General features: G+C 43.0%; 1 protein-coding gene across 6 annotated transcripts in view; it reads right to left on the bottom strand.

The window, feature by feature from the left end:
* The window catches only part of CHFR (checkpoint with forkhead and ring finger domains), a 34,453-nt gene extending 21,951 nt beyond the window's left edge, over positions 1 to 12,502 (bottom strand). For 3 of the 6 annotated variants that reach the window (XR_004372410.2, XM_032771152.2, XM_032771155.2), the window contains exons 1-3: positions 12,341 to 12,476; positions 11,692 to 11,836; positions 9,866 to 9,965 (exon numbers count right to left, since the gene is read on the bottom strand). Coding sequence is in view for 5 of the 6 variants with exons in the window: in XM_032771152.2 (XP_032627043.1) it covers positions 9,866 to 9,965; positions 11,692 to 11,824 (233 nt within the window). In the remaining variant the exon portion in view is untranslated. Of the gene's footprint in view, positions 1 to 9,865; positions 9,966 to 11,691; positions 11,837 to 12,340 lie in introns of all 6 variants that reach the window. The other 3 variants (XM_032771153.2, XM_075060048.1, XM_032771154.2) reach the window with 2 other exon arrangements.
* Positions 12,503 to 13,769: the final 1,267 nt, after the last annotated feature.

Genomic DNA, 13,769 nt, shown 5'->3' with positions numbered 1-13,769 from the left:
AACTGTGGTGAGGCAATAGATACAACCCATATCCCTAGATGGATGGAACCCGCCCCCTTGATTGACTCATTCCCTGTAAGCCACCCACCGTCCCCCCCTTCGATCACAGCTTGCTTGCAAAGGAAATAAAGTCACTATCATTTAAAAATCATGTATTCTTTATTAATTGATTATAAAAATACGGAGAGAACTGACAAGGTAGCTCAAGTCGGTTGTGGGAGGAGGGAAAGAAAAGGCCACTTCAAAACTTGTTGAACGACAGCCTTTTGTTGCTTGGACTGTCCACTGGGGTGGAGTGGCAGGGTGCACGGAGCCTTCCCCCTGCTGTGTTCTTGGGCGTCTGGGTGAGGAGGCTATGGAACTTGGGGAGGGCAGTTAAACAGGGGCTGCAGTGGCACTCTGATCCTGCTGCCGTTCCTGAAGCTCCACCAGATGCCGGAGCATGTCCATTTGATCTTGTAGTAGCCCCAGCATTGCATCCTGCCCCCTCTGATCTTCCTGCCGCCACCTCTCATCTCGAGCATCCCTCCTGTCCTCACATTCATCCCTCCTGTCCTCACGCTCCTTGGCCGCTTTCCTGTACTGTGATACTGTGTCCTTCCACTCATTCAGATGAGCACTTTCATTGTAGGTTGACTGCATGATCTCAGAGAACATTTCATCTTGCGTGTGTTTTTTTCACCGCCTTATCTGAGATAGCCCTCGGGATGGAGGAGGGAGACTTGAAAAATTTGCAGCTGCAGGAGGGAAAAAAAGGGAGAGAAATATTTAAAAAGATACATTTTACAGAACAATGGGTATACTCTTTCACTGTGAACAACACTATTCACATTACATAGCACATGTGATTCCAGTACAAGGTTGCATTTTCCATCTTAATATTGAATGCCTGTGGCTTTGGAGTTAGAGATCACAGACGCAGGGCTGGGCAACGGAATTCGGCTTGCATGCAACCATGGTAAGCCATTGTCTTTCGGCTTCTGCAACCTTCATAAAAGCAGCGCCCTCCTTTCCCATACCAAGCAAAGCCTGTTGAGTGCTGCAGTTTTTGTGTTAAGGTGCAGCAGCAGAAACGAAACTAACCTCCCTCATCCAATTCTCTGGGATGATCACTTTACCCCTCCCCCCACCGCGTGGCTGGTATCAGGGAAGATCCCTGCTAGCCAAACGCGAACAGCTCAGCGCCATATACCCCCCACTCCCCCACCGCTTGGCTAACTGCGGGGAGGATTTCTTTTCAGCCACAGGCAAACAGCCCAGTAGGAACGGCCACCTCTTAATGCCCCCTTAATTAAATTCCCATATTTCAACCAGGTTACCATGAACGATATCACTCTCCTGAGGATAACACAGTGAGACAAAAAACAGATGTTGCTTGAATGCCAGCAAACACTGGGACCATACGCTGCCAGGCTTCGTCATGCAATCATACCAGATTACTTGCTACTAGCACGGCATCCTACCATGGAGGACGGAATAAGGCTGCCCTCCCTAGAAACCTTCTGCAAAGGCTTTTGGAGTACCTCCAGGAGAGCTTCATGGAGATGTCCCTGGAGGATTTCCGCTCCATCCCCAGACATGTTAACAGACTTTCCAATAACTGTAACTGGCCGCGAATGCATCCAAAGTCCTCAGGACAAATTAATAAAAAACGCTTGCTTTTAAACCATGTTTTATATTCACAAAGGTACACTCACCAGAGGTCCCTTCCATGGCTTCATTGTCTGGGCTAGTGGCTTGGGAGGGCTGGGAGAGTAACTCCGTCAGGGTGAGAAAAAGCTCCTGGCTGTTGGGGAGAACGGAGTGCTGTGTGCTCTCTGCAAGCTCATCCTCCTCCTCCTCCTTCTCCTCATCTTCCCCGTCCGCAAAATCCTCAGGCATGGCTAAGAGTACCCCCTCCTCAGAATCCACGGTCAAGGGTGGGGTAGTGGTGGCAGCCCCCCTAGAATTGCATGCAGATCAGCGTAGAAGCGGCATGTCTACGGCTCTGCCTCGGAGCGTCCGTGTGCTTTCTGGCACACTTGTCTGAGTTCCTTAACTTTCATGCAGCACTGTAGTGAGTCCCTATTGTGGCCTCTCTCCATCATGCCCTTGGGAGATTTTTTCAAATGTTTTGGCATTTTGTCTTTTGGAACGTAGTTCTGCTAGCATGGAATCGTCTCCCATACAGCGATCTGATCCAGTACCTCCCATACGGTCCATGCTGGAGCTCTTTTTCGATTCTCGAACTGCATGGTCACTTGTGCTGATCAGCTCTCCACACAGGGCAAACAGGAAATGAAATTCAAAAGTTTGCGGGGCTTTTCCTGTCTACCTCGCCAGTGCATCCGAGTTCAGATTGCTGTCCAGAGCAGTCACAATGGTACACTGTGGGATAGCTCCCGGAGGCCAATACCGTCGAATTGCGTCCACACTAACCCTAATTCGAACAGGCAATGTCGATTTCAGCGCTACTCCCCTCGTCGGGGAGGAGGACAGAAATCGATTTTAAGAGTCCTTTATGTCAAAGTAAATGGCTTCGTTGTGTGGACTGGTGCAGTGTTAAGTCAATTTAACGCTGCTAAATTTGACCTAAACTCGTAGTGTAGACCAGGCCATAGTGTTGGGATTAACACTGATAGAAAGGACTCTCTTTTAAACTGTTTATGAAGAGGAAGAACCCATTTTCTGTACAACCAGGGACCTCATGCTGGCCTCTCTCTCCTTCCTGCTCCTTTCAGATGCTTAAAGTTTAAAATACCAAAGGTTGCAGATGGGAAATGATTCTGGTTATTAGTGACTCTAGTCAGTTACTTTATTCTTATTTGAATTAGAAAATGAATTGCTGGAATGACTTTTTTATTTTATTTTTTTTATTAAAGGTCTATAAGTTTTCAACATCATACTCTCAAGCTGCTACCTGTGGATTACTAACAGAAGGAAGGAAAGAAGGAAGTATCTATTTTTCCAGTGATGTTTACCTCAACTATTTCAGGTTGCCAACTTTCCAGTCACACAAAACCGAACACTCTTGGCCTGCACCTTTTCTGAGACCCCACCCCACTTACTTTATCCCCTCTCCTTCCATCACTCACTCTCCCCCCACCCCCACACTCACGCACTCTTGTTCACCGGACAGGGGAAGGTCCCTTTTCAACCGGGTGTTCCCGTTAAAAACCAGACACATGGCAACCCTAAGAAAGTTAATAGGGGAAAGAACATGTACATGCGCTTACATGGAGTTAAAAGCCAAGCTAGATGGAATCATTTTGAAGTGGAAACAAACTTCAAAAAACTTATCTGAGGACTTAAATTTGGAAACATCCGTGCACAGCACCACCATCTACTGACTAAATATCTAATGATATCGATCTTCACTCATTCTTTTTGAGATGTACCACTTCATACAGTCGCTATCAGTGTTTTAAAATCAAGTCAAATTACAATGAAATACGTAAATTCAGCTCTGTTGCAATATAAGCATTTTTTAAATGATTCATAGAACTAAAGGAGTTCAGATTTCTGCCATCCAGAAACCTCAGCAACTAATACTATACGTATAAAGATGCCCAAAGAACATTGGGTCTTTTTTGTTATTGTCTATGCCAACCTTTGGTACTATAAATTTTTACTGCCATCTTGTGGATGAATTTAGTTACTCAGCCCAGATTTTTCCAAACATACCATGGTCTCTATTTCATGGTGGAAAATTAACTAACTATCTAGAAACAAATCCCATCCTTCTCTTCTCATCATTTATCATCTTAAGCAAAAACGGCTCAGCAGAAAGGCCTCCAGTCATCTATTTACACAAGAAGAGAAAGTAAAGAAATTGTTAAATATCCAGAGAGATTGACAGTAGGAAGTGTCTATTAGGCACTACTAGGAGAAATAGGGTGACCAGATGTCCCAATTTTATAGGGACAGTCCCGATATTTGGGGCTTTTTCCTATATAGGCTCCTATTACCCCCACCCCCGTCCCGATTTTTCACACTTGCTATTGGGTCACCCTAAGGAAAAATCACTTTTGAGGTGCCACTAAGTGATTTCTCAGTCAAGAAATATATTGCTTCTCCCCATCAGATGAACACTTACAGTGTAGATGGATAAGTCAACTAGGGTGACCAGATGTCTAATTTTATAGGGACAGTCACGATTTTGGGGTGTTTTTCTTATATAGGCTCCTACTACCCCCCACCCTCGTCCCGATTTTTCACATTTGCTGTCTGGTCACCCTAAAGTCAAACAACACAGTGCAAACTGGAAGAAATGCTGTTTTGAAGGTCCCCTACAGAGGGGAGGAAAAACATTGGACTCGTTTCCTTCTTTGCTCCTTTATTAAAAAAAATTAAAAAAGGAGGTTAGAATATTTAAATAAATATTTTCTCCTTGTCTTTTTACATTAGAAATACAGATCCTGTCTAGGCTGGAAGACTCTATGATGATTGGAGAAACAGCGAAGTGCATCACCAAAGTCAAGAGAATGAAAGTTGAGCAATTAGGAGGGGAAGGGAATTTTAGTCAAAATGTTAAAAAAAAACATTTTGATTTATGATTTACCTATGTTCAACGACAAAGAAATATTTTGAAACAAGGAAACCATTGTTAAAGATTCAAAAAACTGACTAAACTTCTTCACTCAAGTATTATTGCTCACAATGACCATTGAGACCTGCTAGAGGTCTGCCAGCAAAACTCCAGAACAAACAAACAAAAACACCCAAACCTTTAGGGCCTTCTTCATAAGAGTAAAACAGCAAAAAAAAATGGGAAATCCCCATCTTTTAAAGAAACCTTTACATGTCTCCTTTAAGTAATGCAGAAGAATTTTCAGGGATTATTTTATATAAATGACAACTGCACTAATTTGGATTACAGTTATATTATGGGCTAGCTACTCATGCAAAGTATCAGAGGGAACAACTCTGCTAGCAACATTATCCATCTGGACAAGTTTCAACAGAAGAAAACAACGAAATAAGAGTCATATCTGAGTGTTTAAGCAGTGGTCTATGTGTGCTATGATGCAAAACCACAGACACAAAGTCTCAAGTCTTGTTCTGAAGTGTACATGAATATCAGGTGGAAGGAAAAAAAACAGCTCAATCTGACAAAATAAAGAATGTCTTTCAGTGAACTTCAGATCTTAAGGAGGTTTCTGGCTTCAAGACTTATTGCCATAATGAGGGCAAATATATGAACTTAAAAAAAATTTCAATACAAAGGATTTTATAAGTACCTTTAACATAATTATTAAGCAATTACTGTCAAAATCCCAAGATGGGCATAAGGGACTTTAATGTGTTTTAGCTAAATGCTTATTAGAAAAAATGTGCACTCTTGGATATCAAACAGTGAAGTTTGCTACTGGGAGGGAAAAACTGCTAAAACTGCTGCCAAATCAATGTTCAGGCTTGAATCTCGCACACATTTCCATGCAGGTGAATTTCTATGCTTCTGCAGAGTCCCATTAACTTGAACAAAGCTCTGACTACACCAGTCATTTGGAGAATCAGGGCCCAAATCATCATCCTTAACAAAGCCAAATGAGGAAATTGGTAAGGTAGCAAATGAGCAATCTTTGGACCAAGTTTTTCCCCCTCCAGCTGCCCAGAGATTCATTTGTTTAATAGAAAGGAAAAAAAATATCACATCACTCAAAGAAATGCACTCAAGTTTTTGCTAAGCACTAAATAAAACTGAATGTGGTTAAAATTAGATCTTAGCCAACAATATATGAAATTGTAACATTCCTTTGTGTCTCATATCCAGTTTCAGGGCTCTAACCAGAGAAGTCTAACAGACACTTTGTGGAGTGTCAGGCTATCACAAAATGGCTAAATTTATGTATTTATGAGGCACTACAAATCACTGCACTGTAAGTGAAGAAGAAAGTCTAATATGTCCCAAGTCCAACAGACATTCCTTGTGATTCAGTACAAAAACAATGCTAACCTGCTATATTGTTTTGGAGGGAGATGAGAAGGAAACTGTACTATCAGAGGTATAATTTGGATGAAATGTCAATCCAGGTCATAAAAGATCCCACATCACTTTTCTTAAGACTAGAGATATAAATCTCTGTATCCTGACCCAGTTCTCGTTTGGGTAGGGTGTAGTGGTGCAAGTTATCCCATACTATTCTGTCAATGTGCCTCTTGGCTCTGGAAGGGCCAATCCTAAACTTAAGAGTGTAGTTTGGCTATTTAATGCAGGCACACAAACAAAAACTGCCCAAAGAAAGACAGAGAAAGGCCCTTCAACTCATGAGACTGAGGTCGACTTTTCCGTTGGAATTTTTGTTTTTAAGAAAGAATTAATTGCTTTTCTCTAGGACAAGCCAACTGTTCCGTGAATGTAACTGATTTAAGTCATCTAATACAGTATTGTTTCATCTAGTAAACACTAAGGGCTTGTCTACACCGGCAATTTACAGCACTGCAACTTTCTTGCTCAGGGGGGTGAAAACACATATACATTATGGCAGTAGGAGAGTAGGAAGAGAAGACTTAGGCTTTGTCTACACTAGCAATTTTGTCAGTCTGGGGTGTGAAAAAAACATCCCCCTGACCAACATAAGTTTCACCGACAAAGCACCACTGTGGGCAGCGCTATGTCAGTGGGAGACACTCTCCCGCCTACACAGCTACTGCCATTTCTTGGGGGTGGCTAATTATGCCGGTTGGAGAGCTCTTTCCCATCCGCACAGAGCAGCTACACAGAAGACCTTACAGTGGTGCAGCTATAAGGTCCATAGTGTAGACATAGCCTTAGAAGGCAAAGATAAATTTTGTGGTTGGGATGGGGTGACCCACTTCAAACTCCTGCTTGAGAATTCCATTCACACATTGTTAAACTTGAATGTAGCTCCCACAGAGTCAGGTCTGTTCATTCAGGGTCTGATGGAGCACTGATCATTGCACTCTGCACTTTGCATTGATCTAGCTTAATTCTGCCAGCACAGCAGGGAGGACTCCTCTGAATGAAACTCCCTTGGAACTGTCAGGGTCTATTTTTTGTTTTTTCAATCTTAGCAAGTGTGGAGAGCTAAACTGCTAGATGAAGTCCCGAAGCCCTTTACTAGGCTGACACATTACAGTTGCTCATGATACTTCCTGTTAAATTGGAAGCATAGCACTTTGCTCTGCAGCTTCTGCCAGTTCAAGACTTTTCCCTGCACACAAAGATAAAAGTGTTTCCTGTCTTAAAAAAAAAAAAATACATGGTCTAAATCAATATCAGAAGTCAGTTTCTGCCCCGGAAAGAATCCCATTAGCAACATCACATCTACCAACTCTGATCAAGAGAACGAGGAGGGACTGGATAAGTAAAGGTAGGGATAGCTCAGTGTTTCGAGCATTGGCCTGCTAAACCTAGAGTTGTGAGTTCAATCCTTGGGGGAGGGGGGCACTTAGGGCTCTGGGGCAAAAATCTGTCTGGGGATTGGTCCTGCTTTGAGCAGGGGGTGGACTAGATGACCTCCTGAGGTCCCTTCTAACCCTGATATCTGTGATTCTTCACTAACAACGTTAAAGCACTGCTGTGGCGCTCCCAGTGCTGTAAAAAAACCCACTCCCATGAGGGTAGTAGCTACCAGCACTGAGAATGCAGTTCCCAGTGCTGGTGCACTGTCTACACAACCACTTCACAGCACTGAAACTTGCAGGGCTCAGGGATGTGCTTTTTCACACCGCTGAGCAAGAAAGTTTCAGCACTGTGAAGTGGTAGTGTAGAAAAGGCCTTGGTTAAATTTTGCCAAAGGAAACTGCTGACTAGGCCCCCCCATACATCTTGCGACAGGCAAGAAAGATTATACATCCCAACTAACTTAAACAACGCCCCAGCAACTATGTTGGTGAAACAGTAAATCACTACATTCTACAGTAGTGATTAGAAAATGATACAAGACAAAAACATCCTATCACCTGTGGGTGAAGAACACTTTTCACAGAGAGATGACTTTGTATCTGACCTATCAGTTCTCCTCCTCAAAAGAAACGTGCACAATAACACTTTCAAAAGACAAGCCTGGGAGCTTAAATGTATTACTCTGCTAGACACTAAAAATCATGGACTGAACAGAGAGACTGGATTTATGGCTCATTACAACAAGCTGTAAAGCACTAACCCCCTCTTTTTGTTCTATGACTATAGAGGTGTCAATGGGCCATTCTACCTCAAACAGTCTCTTACAATATGTGACAGGTTTCAGAGTAGCAGCCCGTGTTAGTCTGTATCTGCAAAAAGAACAGGAGTACTTGTGGCACCTTAGAGACTAACAAATTTATTTCAGCATGAGCTTTCGTGAGCTATAGCTCACTTCTTCGGATGCATAGAATGGAACACACCGACAGGAGATATTTATACATACAGAGAACATGAAAAGGTGGAAGTATGCATACCAACAGGAAGAATCTAATCAATTGAGATAAGCTATCATCAACAGGAGAAAAAAACTTTTGAAGTGATAATTAAGATGAGTTCTCCTCACACCTTCTGTGGGTCATCGTAATTATCACTTTAAAAGTTTTTTTTCTCCTGCTGATGATAGCTCATCTCAATTGATTAGACTCTTCCTGTTGGTATGCATAAGGTGCCACAAGTACTCCTGTTCTTTTTGCGGATACAGACTAACACAGCTGCTACTCTGAAACCTGCCATTATGCTAAACAAGCTGTTCCACCTTACATTTAACTGTGATGCTGAGAATACCTTTCCCAGATCTGAAGAGCATTGTGTATCTCAAAACTTCTTTTTCTCACCAACAGAAGTTGGTCCAATTAAAGATATTGCCTCATTCATCTTGTCTCTCTAATACTGTAGGGCCGACATGGCTAGAACAACACTGCATAAGCTCTTATCAGCATTCTTGTAACCCAGCAGGAAATAACCTCTCACAGAAGAGCAAGTGTGTTGGCCCCGATCCTGCAAAAACTTATGTGCTGAACTTTATGCACTGTGGAGTAGTTCCATTGACTTCACCGGGACTGCTCATGGTGAGCTAAGTTAAGCACATACATGAGTCTTTCCAGGATTGGGGCCTTTAAGTATTATATCACTACATAATAACTCCCTGAAATACTGATTAGAGGAAAGAACTTAAAAAAAAAAAAATCTGATAAATGACTAATGGCAACATCAAGAGCTACAATGTTGTATTGAGCAATTTCAATTATTTAATTAAGTTTATTGACTTATAATTTTACTTATTAGGCCCTTCTCTCTCCTCTCCACCTGAAGTGCTTGAGGTGACAAAATAATTTCAAAATATAATACAATAGGCGTAAGTATTTATAGTGCTCATTACCATAGATCCAAAAGGGAGTTCAAACTATAAATAAAGCCAAAATCTAGACAACCCTTCAAGCCCCAAAGTTTCTGTGAAATATAAGCTACCTTCAGAGATATTTTAAACACCAAAAGGAATAACAAATATGAATATCTATTCATATCCATTGCACATTTTTGAAGTTATCAGTGCAAATGTTATTTCCTCCCCGACCCGAGAAGCTGGGGATGGAGGTAGGGAAGAGAGTATAAGGAATGAGTGTGTCATATACTAATTCACTATGAACAGTTTTTAAAAAACTCCTTAAGTCACTGATAATTTTTTTCACAATGCTATAATTGCAATCACATAATATGATGCATAGTATACAAAACTACCAGGCACTCCCCACCATCAGTCTGTTTTTCATCCACTAAGCTAGGCATTCTGTGGGGGAGAAAGAGGAGATAATTTTTTCCAGCAATCCCTAAAACATAAACACCTAAAAATAAGAGACTTACCAACTACTTTCTGATATGTACAGCTAATGCCCTTCATGAGCACTAAACAGAATTTTACTCCAGCAACCAGAAATAAAAGTTTAAAGCAGGGCTAACCTGGTATCCTCCAATGATGCTTGTCCAGATTCTTCATCCACTGTAATCTTACAGTGATCTCCAGACACCAGTTTGTTGCCAGGAAAGGACAAGTCACAACCTTAAAAAGAAAATGTTTATGATCAATATGTTTATAAATATCTCATGAGAATTTACATAGGCAGAACTCTTCTTTTAAAAACAAAATTTTCTTACACGTGTAAGCACCATCTTTAGATTATTAAAGACAAAGAAAATTTTAAACCTAGTGCAGTTCACTGTCATTAGGCAGGAATATTAATGATTTGGGGGGGTGATTCTAGGGTTCGAGCAACCTTCACCATTTTGACACTACCTTAATCCCTCCTTCCCAGCCATATTCAAGGCTTCACACTAAGACACTATTCTATCTTGCAACACTTCCCTTGTAAGAGGGGCCATAATAAGGAACATGATTCATATCCTCCCATTCATAGCCTGGCCCTGGATTATTTCCCAATACATTCAATCCTCCCTGATAATGGTTTACCACTATTTTTCCACAACTAATGTCCATGGGACAACCAACAGCTACCGAGTACAACTTGTGCTGCACAACTTCATGATCGTGTGATTCTTGCTGAACGTGACTAGAACGCCGTAGTTTCACTCAGAAGTAGTTCAGCACTTTCGCACTGATGTACCCCTCTACTCTTTGTGGCTCTTGGAATATAGTGTAAGGGCCAGGAAGAAGAGGGGAAAAGCACGGACTAAATTAATTTTTCCAGAATCCCACATATTTTTCTAATAGGATAATAGTGCCAACAATATTTTGCTGAGGAGTAGATAGCAAATTTTGGTTATGTATTTTTCTAACTGAACACTTTAGTAATCTAACTGTTAAATGATGATGAGAGCAATTCAGCAGGCAAAAGTCAGTCTTTATCTGCCACGTAAGCCCACTGAAATTCAACAAGATTTCCTAGTGTGGATATCCTGTTGGTTATTAGGCATATTTAGCAATACAGTCATCAAAAAGGGCAACAAATATATGGTACTAAATTTAACAGACAAAAAATATTTAGATTTTCCCTATAATATGGTCCATGAATTCCATTTTGACTGACCACATACAGTCTATAAACTATAATATACTTTCATTGATGCTAGGCACTACAGCATGATATGCACTGAGTTGATGGACAGGCAACCTAAAGTTAGTGCCAGATGGCACAGTGCAAGGTTAAGTGAATAATTTGCCTTAAACATGGATTTCCCTTAAAATAAAATCAAATAGTCAACACTTTTAAACACAGAATCACTTGCATTTCAAATCAACACTCATAGAAATGAACTTAATATGTTAGCAACCATCATGCAGCCAGAAGGCAGCTTTTTGGATTGTAGGTGTCTGTTAAAGTGTGAAAATGTTGTATTGCAGATTCTTCCCACCTCTTTTAAAAAAAAAAAAATCACACGAGCTAAAGGAGAGAGTGGTGACATAGGTATGGCATGACAAACTTGGTTTGAAATGTAGTGCTTTTTTATTTGCACAGAAACAATCAGGGAAATCATCAAGACAAATTCACAGGGTTGGGTGTTTGTGATATCACCAGGAACCCCATTAAAAAGGAAAGCCAAAGACAGGGTGAGAGCACAACTTGTCTCTCTGGAAATGCTAGAGCAGGGAACAAGGGATTTTGTGGCAAGCATTGAGGTGGGCCTCTTCTATCCTACCTCCACTTTATCCTCACACCAGATACTAACACACCTGTCATGTTTCAGAGTCCATCTTCATATATTTTTAAGGCCAGAATGATCACTATGATCACCTAGTCCAAACTCTTGCAAATCACACGCCAGCTTACCTTTTTTCCGCCCAATTGTCCATTCTCTTTTCAGCAGTAAGACATGGGGCTCTGCTTCATCTGTACCTAACCGGATCAGCTTCCCCCAAGGCTGTTGCTGCTGGTTTTGGTCTCCTCCTTCAGAGTGCTCCATTTGGATTCACATCTGATTAAAAAAAAAAAAATCACAAGACACACGATAAAAGTTTCACTTGGAAACAGTAGAGTTTCTCTCCCCAGCCCTCTTACCTTTCTCCCCCATCTGTTCCTCCTCTCGCAGCTTTCACTGCCGATTATCTTTCTCTTTCCCTAGCCTTCTCTCCCCATCCCATCCCTCTCCCTCTTCTTGGCTGTTCTCTGTCCAAAGCCATCACTTCTCCTCTCATCTCTATTTCCAGACCCACCTCCGCCTCCTCCACAGCAGCCCCTCAGTCACCTGCGCACACACACCAGCCCCAGCTCTCCTGCATTGTTCTAGTGTGTGGGCTGAAATCCCTGCACTCCACTCCCCGCTCCTTCGCTCTCTAGGGCAAGCAGTGCCCCCCGCCAGAGCCTGGCCCTCCAAGGCCTCTCACAACCCTGAGGGAGAGACACACGGGAGCCAGGCTGGGGCTGCTGCCAGGGCCCCGTCCTCCCTCCCGTTCTCTCCTCCAACGTTCCTCCCGCTCACCGCCCTGCCCCCAGCCCAGGGAGACTTGGGGGGCTTCGCAGCGACCTGCTCCCCCAGCGCCAGCCTCTTACACCCAGTCCTGCCGCGGAGGCTACTGCTGTCAACAGACATTGCCAGCCATCAGCTGATCAGGCTCTGGGCGGGGCCCCGAGCTCCCCCACGCCTCCTATTGGAGACCAGAGCAGGGGAATCATAGAGAATCCACAGGGCAGGGAGGCACGGAGAGAAAAGCCTTCCGCTCCCACCATAGAGCTGGCCACGCTAGAGCGCCGTTTTCCTCCGCGCTATGCAGCCATGTTGGATTGGGGAAGGCAACCGGCTATTGATGCGGAGGAAGGACGCGCGGAGGCCATCTTGGAGGTGGGCACCAGTGGCGAGGGTGTGTCCGGCATCTTGGATTTGGGCGCTATTCCCTTTTGAGGTAATATATTAATCACAGAGGACGCTGGGGCCAATCTTTGTCATGGGCAAAGTGAATGTCCTATAACAATTGCCCTCAAAGAGTAGTAATGATGTATTAACAGACATCGAACTCTCTTATCTGATACCTTCATCTCTGTTAAATATCGAGTAATGAAGCTACAGTTAATTTGATTATAGCACAATCAATAGAGTTTAGCTGGCACAGAAGGAACCAGCAGCACTGCCTTCCCAGGGAATTGCTCTAGACATAATTCTGCCCTGAAAGGGAAAAACTAAATATTGATTTTGGGCCCAGTCTTTCTAGTTTTAAATACTTGAGAGACACTGAAATACAAGGATGGGGTGGGACTTAGAAATACATAGTTGGCAATATTGCCAGCTCCCAGGGCCCATGGCGGGGGGAGCCAGTACAAACTATCGGGGCCTGGTGGTCCAGAAGGGGGCCCAAGGCCCGCTTCCCCAGCCCTGTTTAACTGGTCCGCCCTTGCTGGGGGGCTTGAAAAATGTTTTTCACCAGGGCCCGAACCTGCTCTCGGTGGCCCTGCCAGCTCCAAATATTAGAAAAGCATGAGTCAGTCGTTCCTCCTTCCTCCCCACTACAGTTGCCAGTTTTGGACGTATTCCTGGAGGTTTCATCACATGACATAATCTATAATTAAAGATTGATCTTTAATTCCTGGAGACTCAAGGAAAATCCTGGAGGGCTGGTAACAAATTTCCCCTCACCCCCAAGTCATGACCAGCTTTAAAATATTTTTTAAATATAATAATACATTTAAGGTTCTTTGTTTGCCTTTTGGTATGGTCAGGCAGAGGGCGCCCGCGTCTCCCCGTGCTGCAAGAACACACTGTCAGGTATCCGGTTAACACTGGTGACCGGACACTAAAAGTCCAGTTACCATGGGAAGCCCTGCTATGGGTGTAGTTTGAGCAGGCATCGTCCCCGTTATTCTCCACCCCTGATTTCTCCAAAGCTCTGCTTAGTGGTCAGGGGGGGAAGAAGCTT

Source organism: Chelonoidis abingdonii, chromosome 22, assembly GCF_003597395.2.
Source record: "Chelonoidis abingdonii isolate Lonesome George chromosome 22, CheloAbing_2.0, whole genome shotgun sequence".
NCBI classification, from domain to species: Eukaryota; Metazoa; Chordata; order Testudines; family Testudinidae; genus Chelonoidis; species Chelonoidis abingdonii.
Note: the sequence above shows the minus strand (reverse complement) of the source record. Positions and strands in the feature narration are given on the sequence as shown.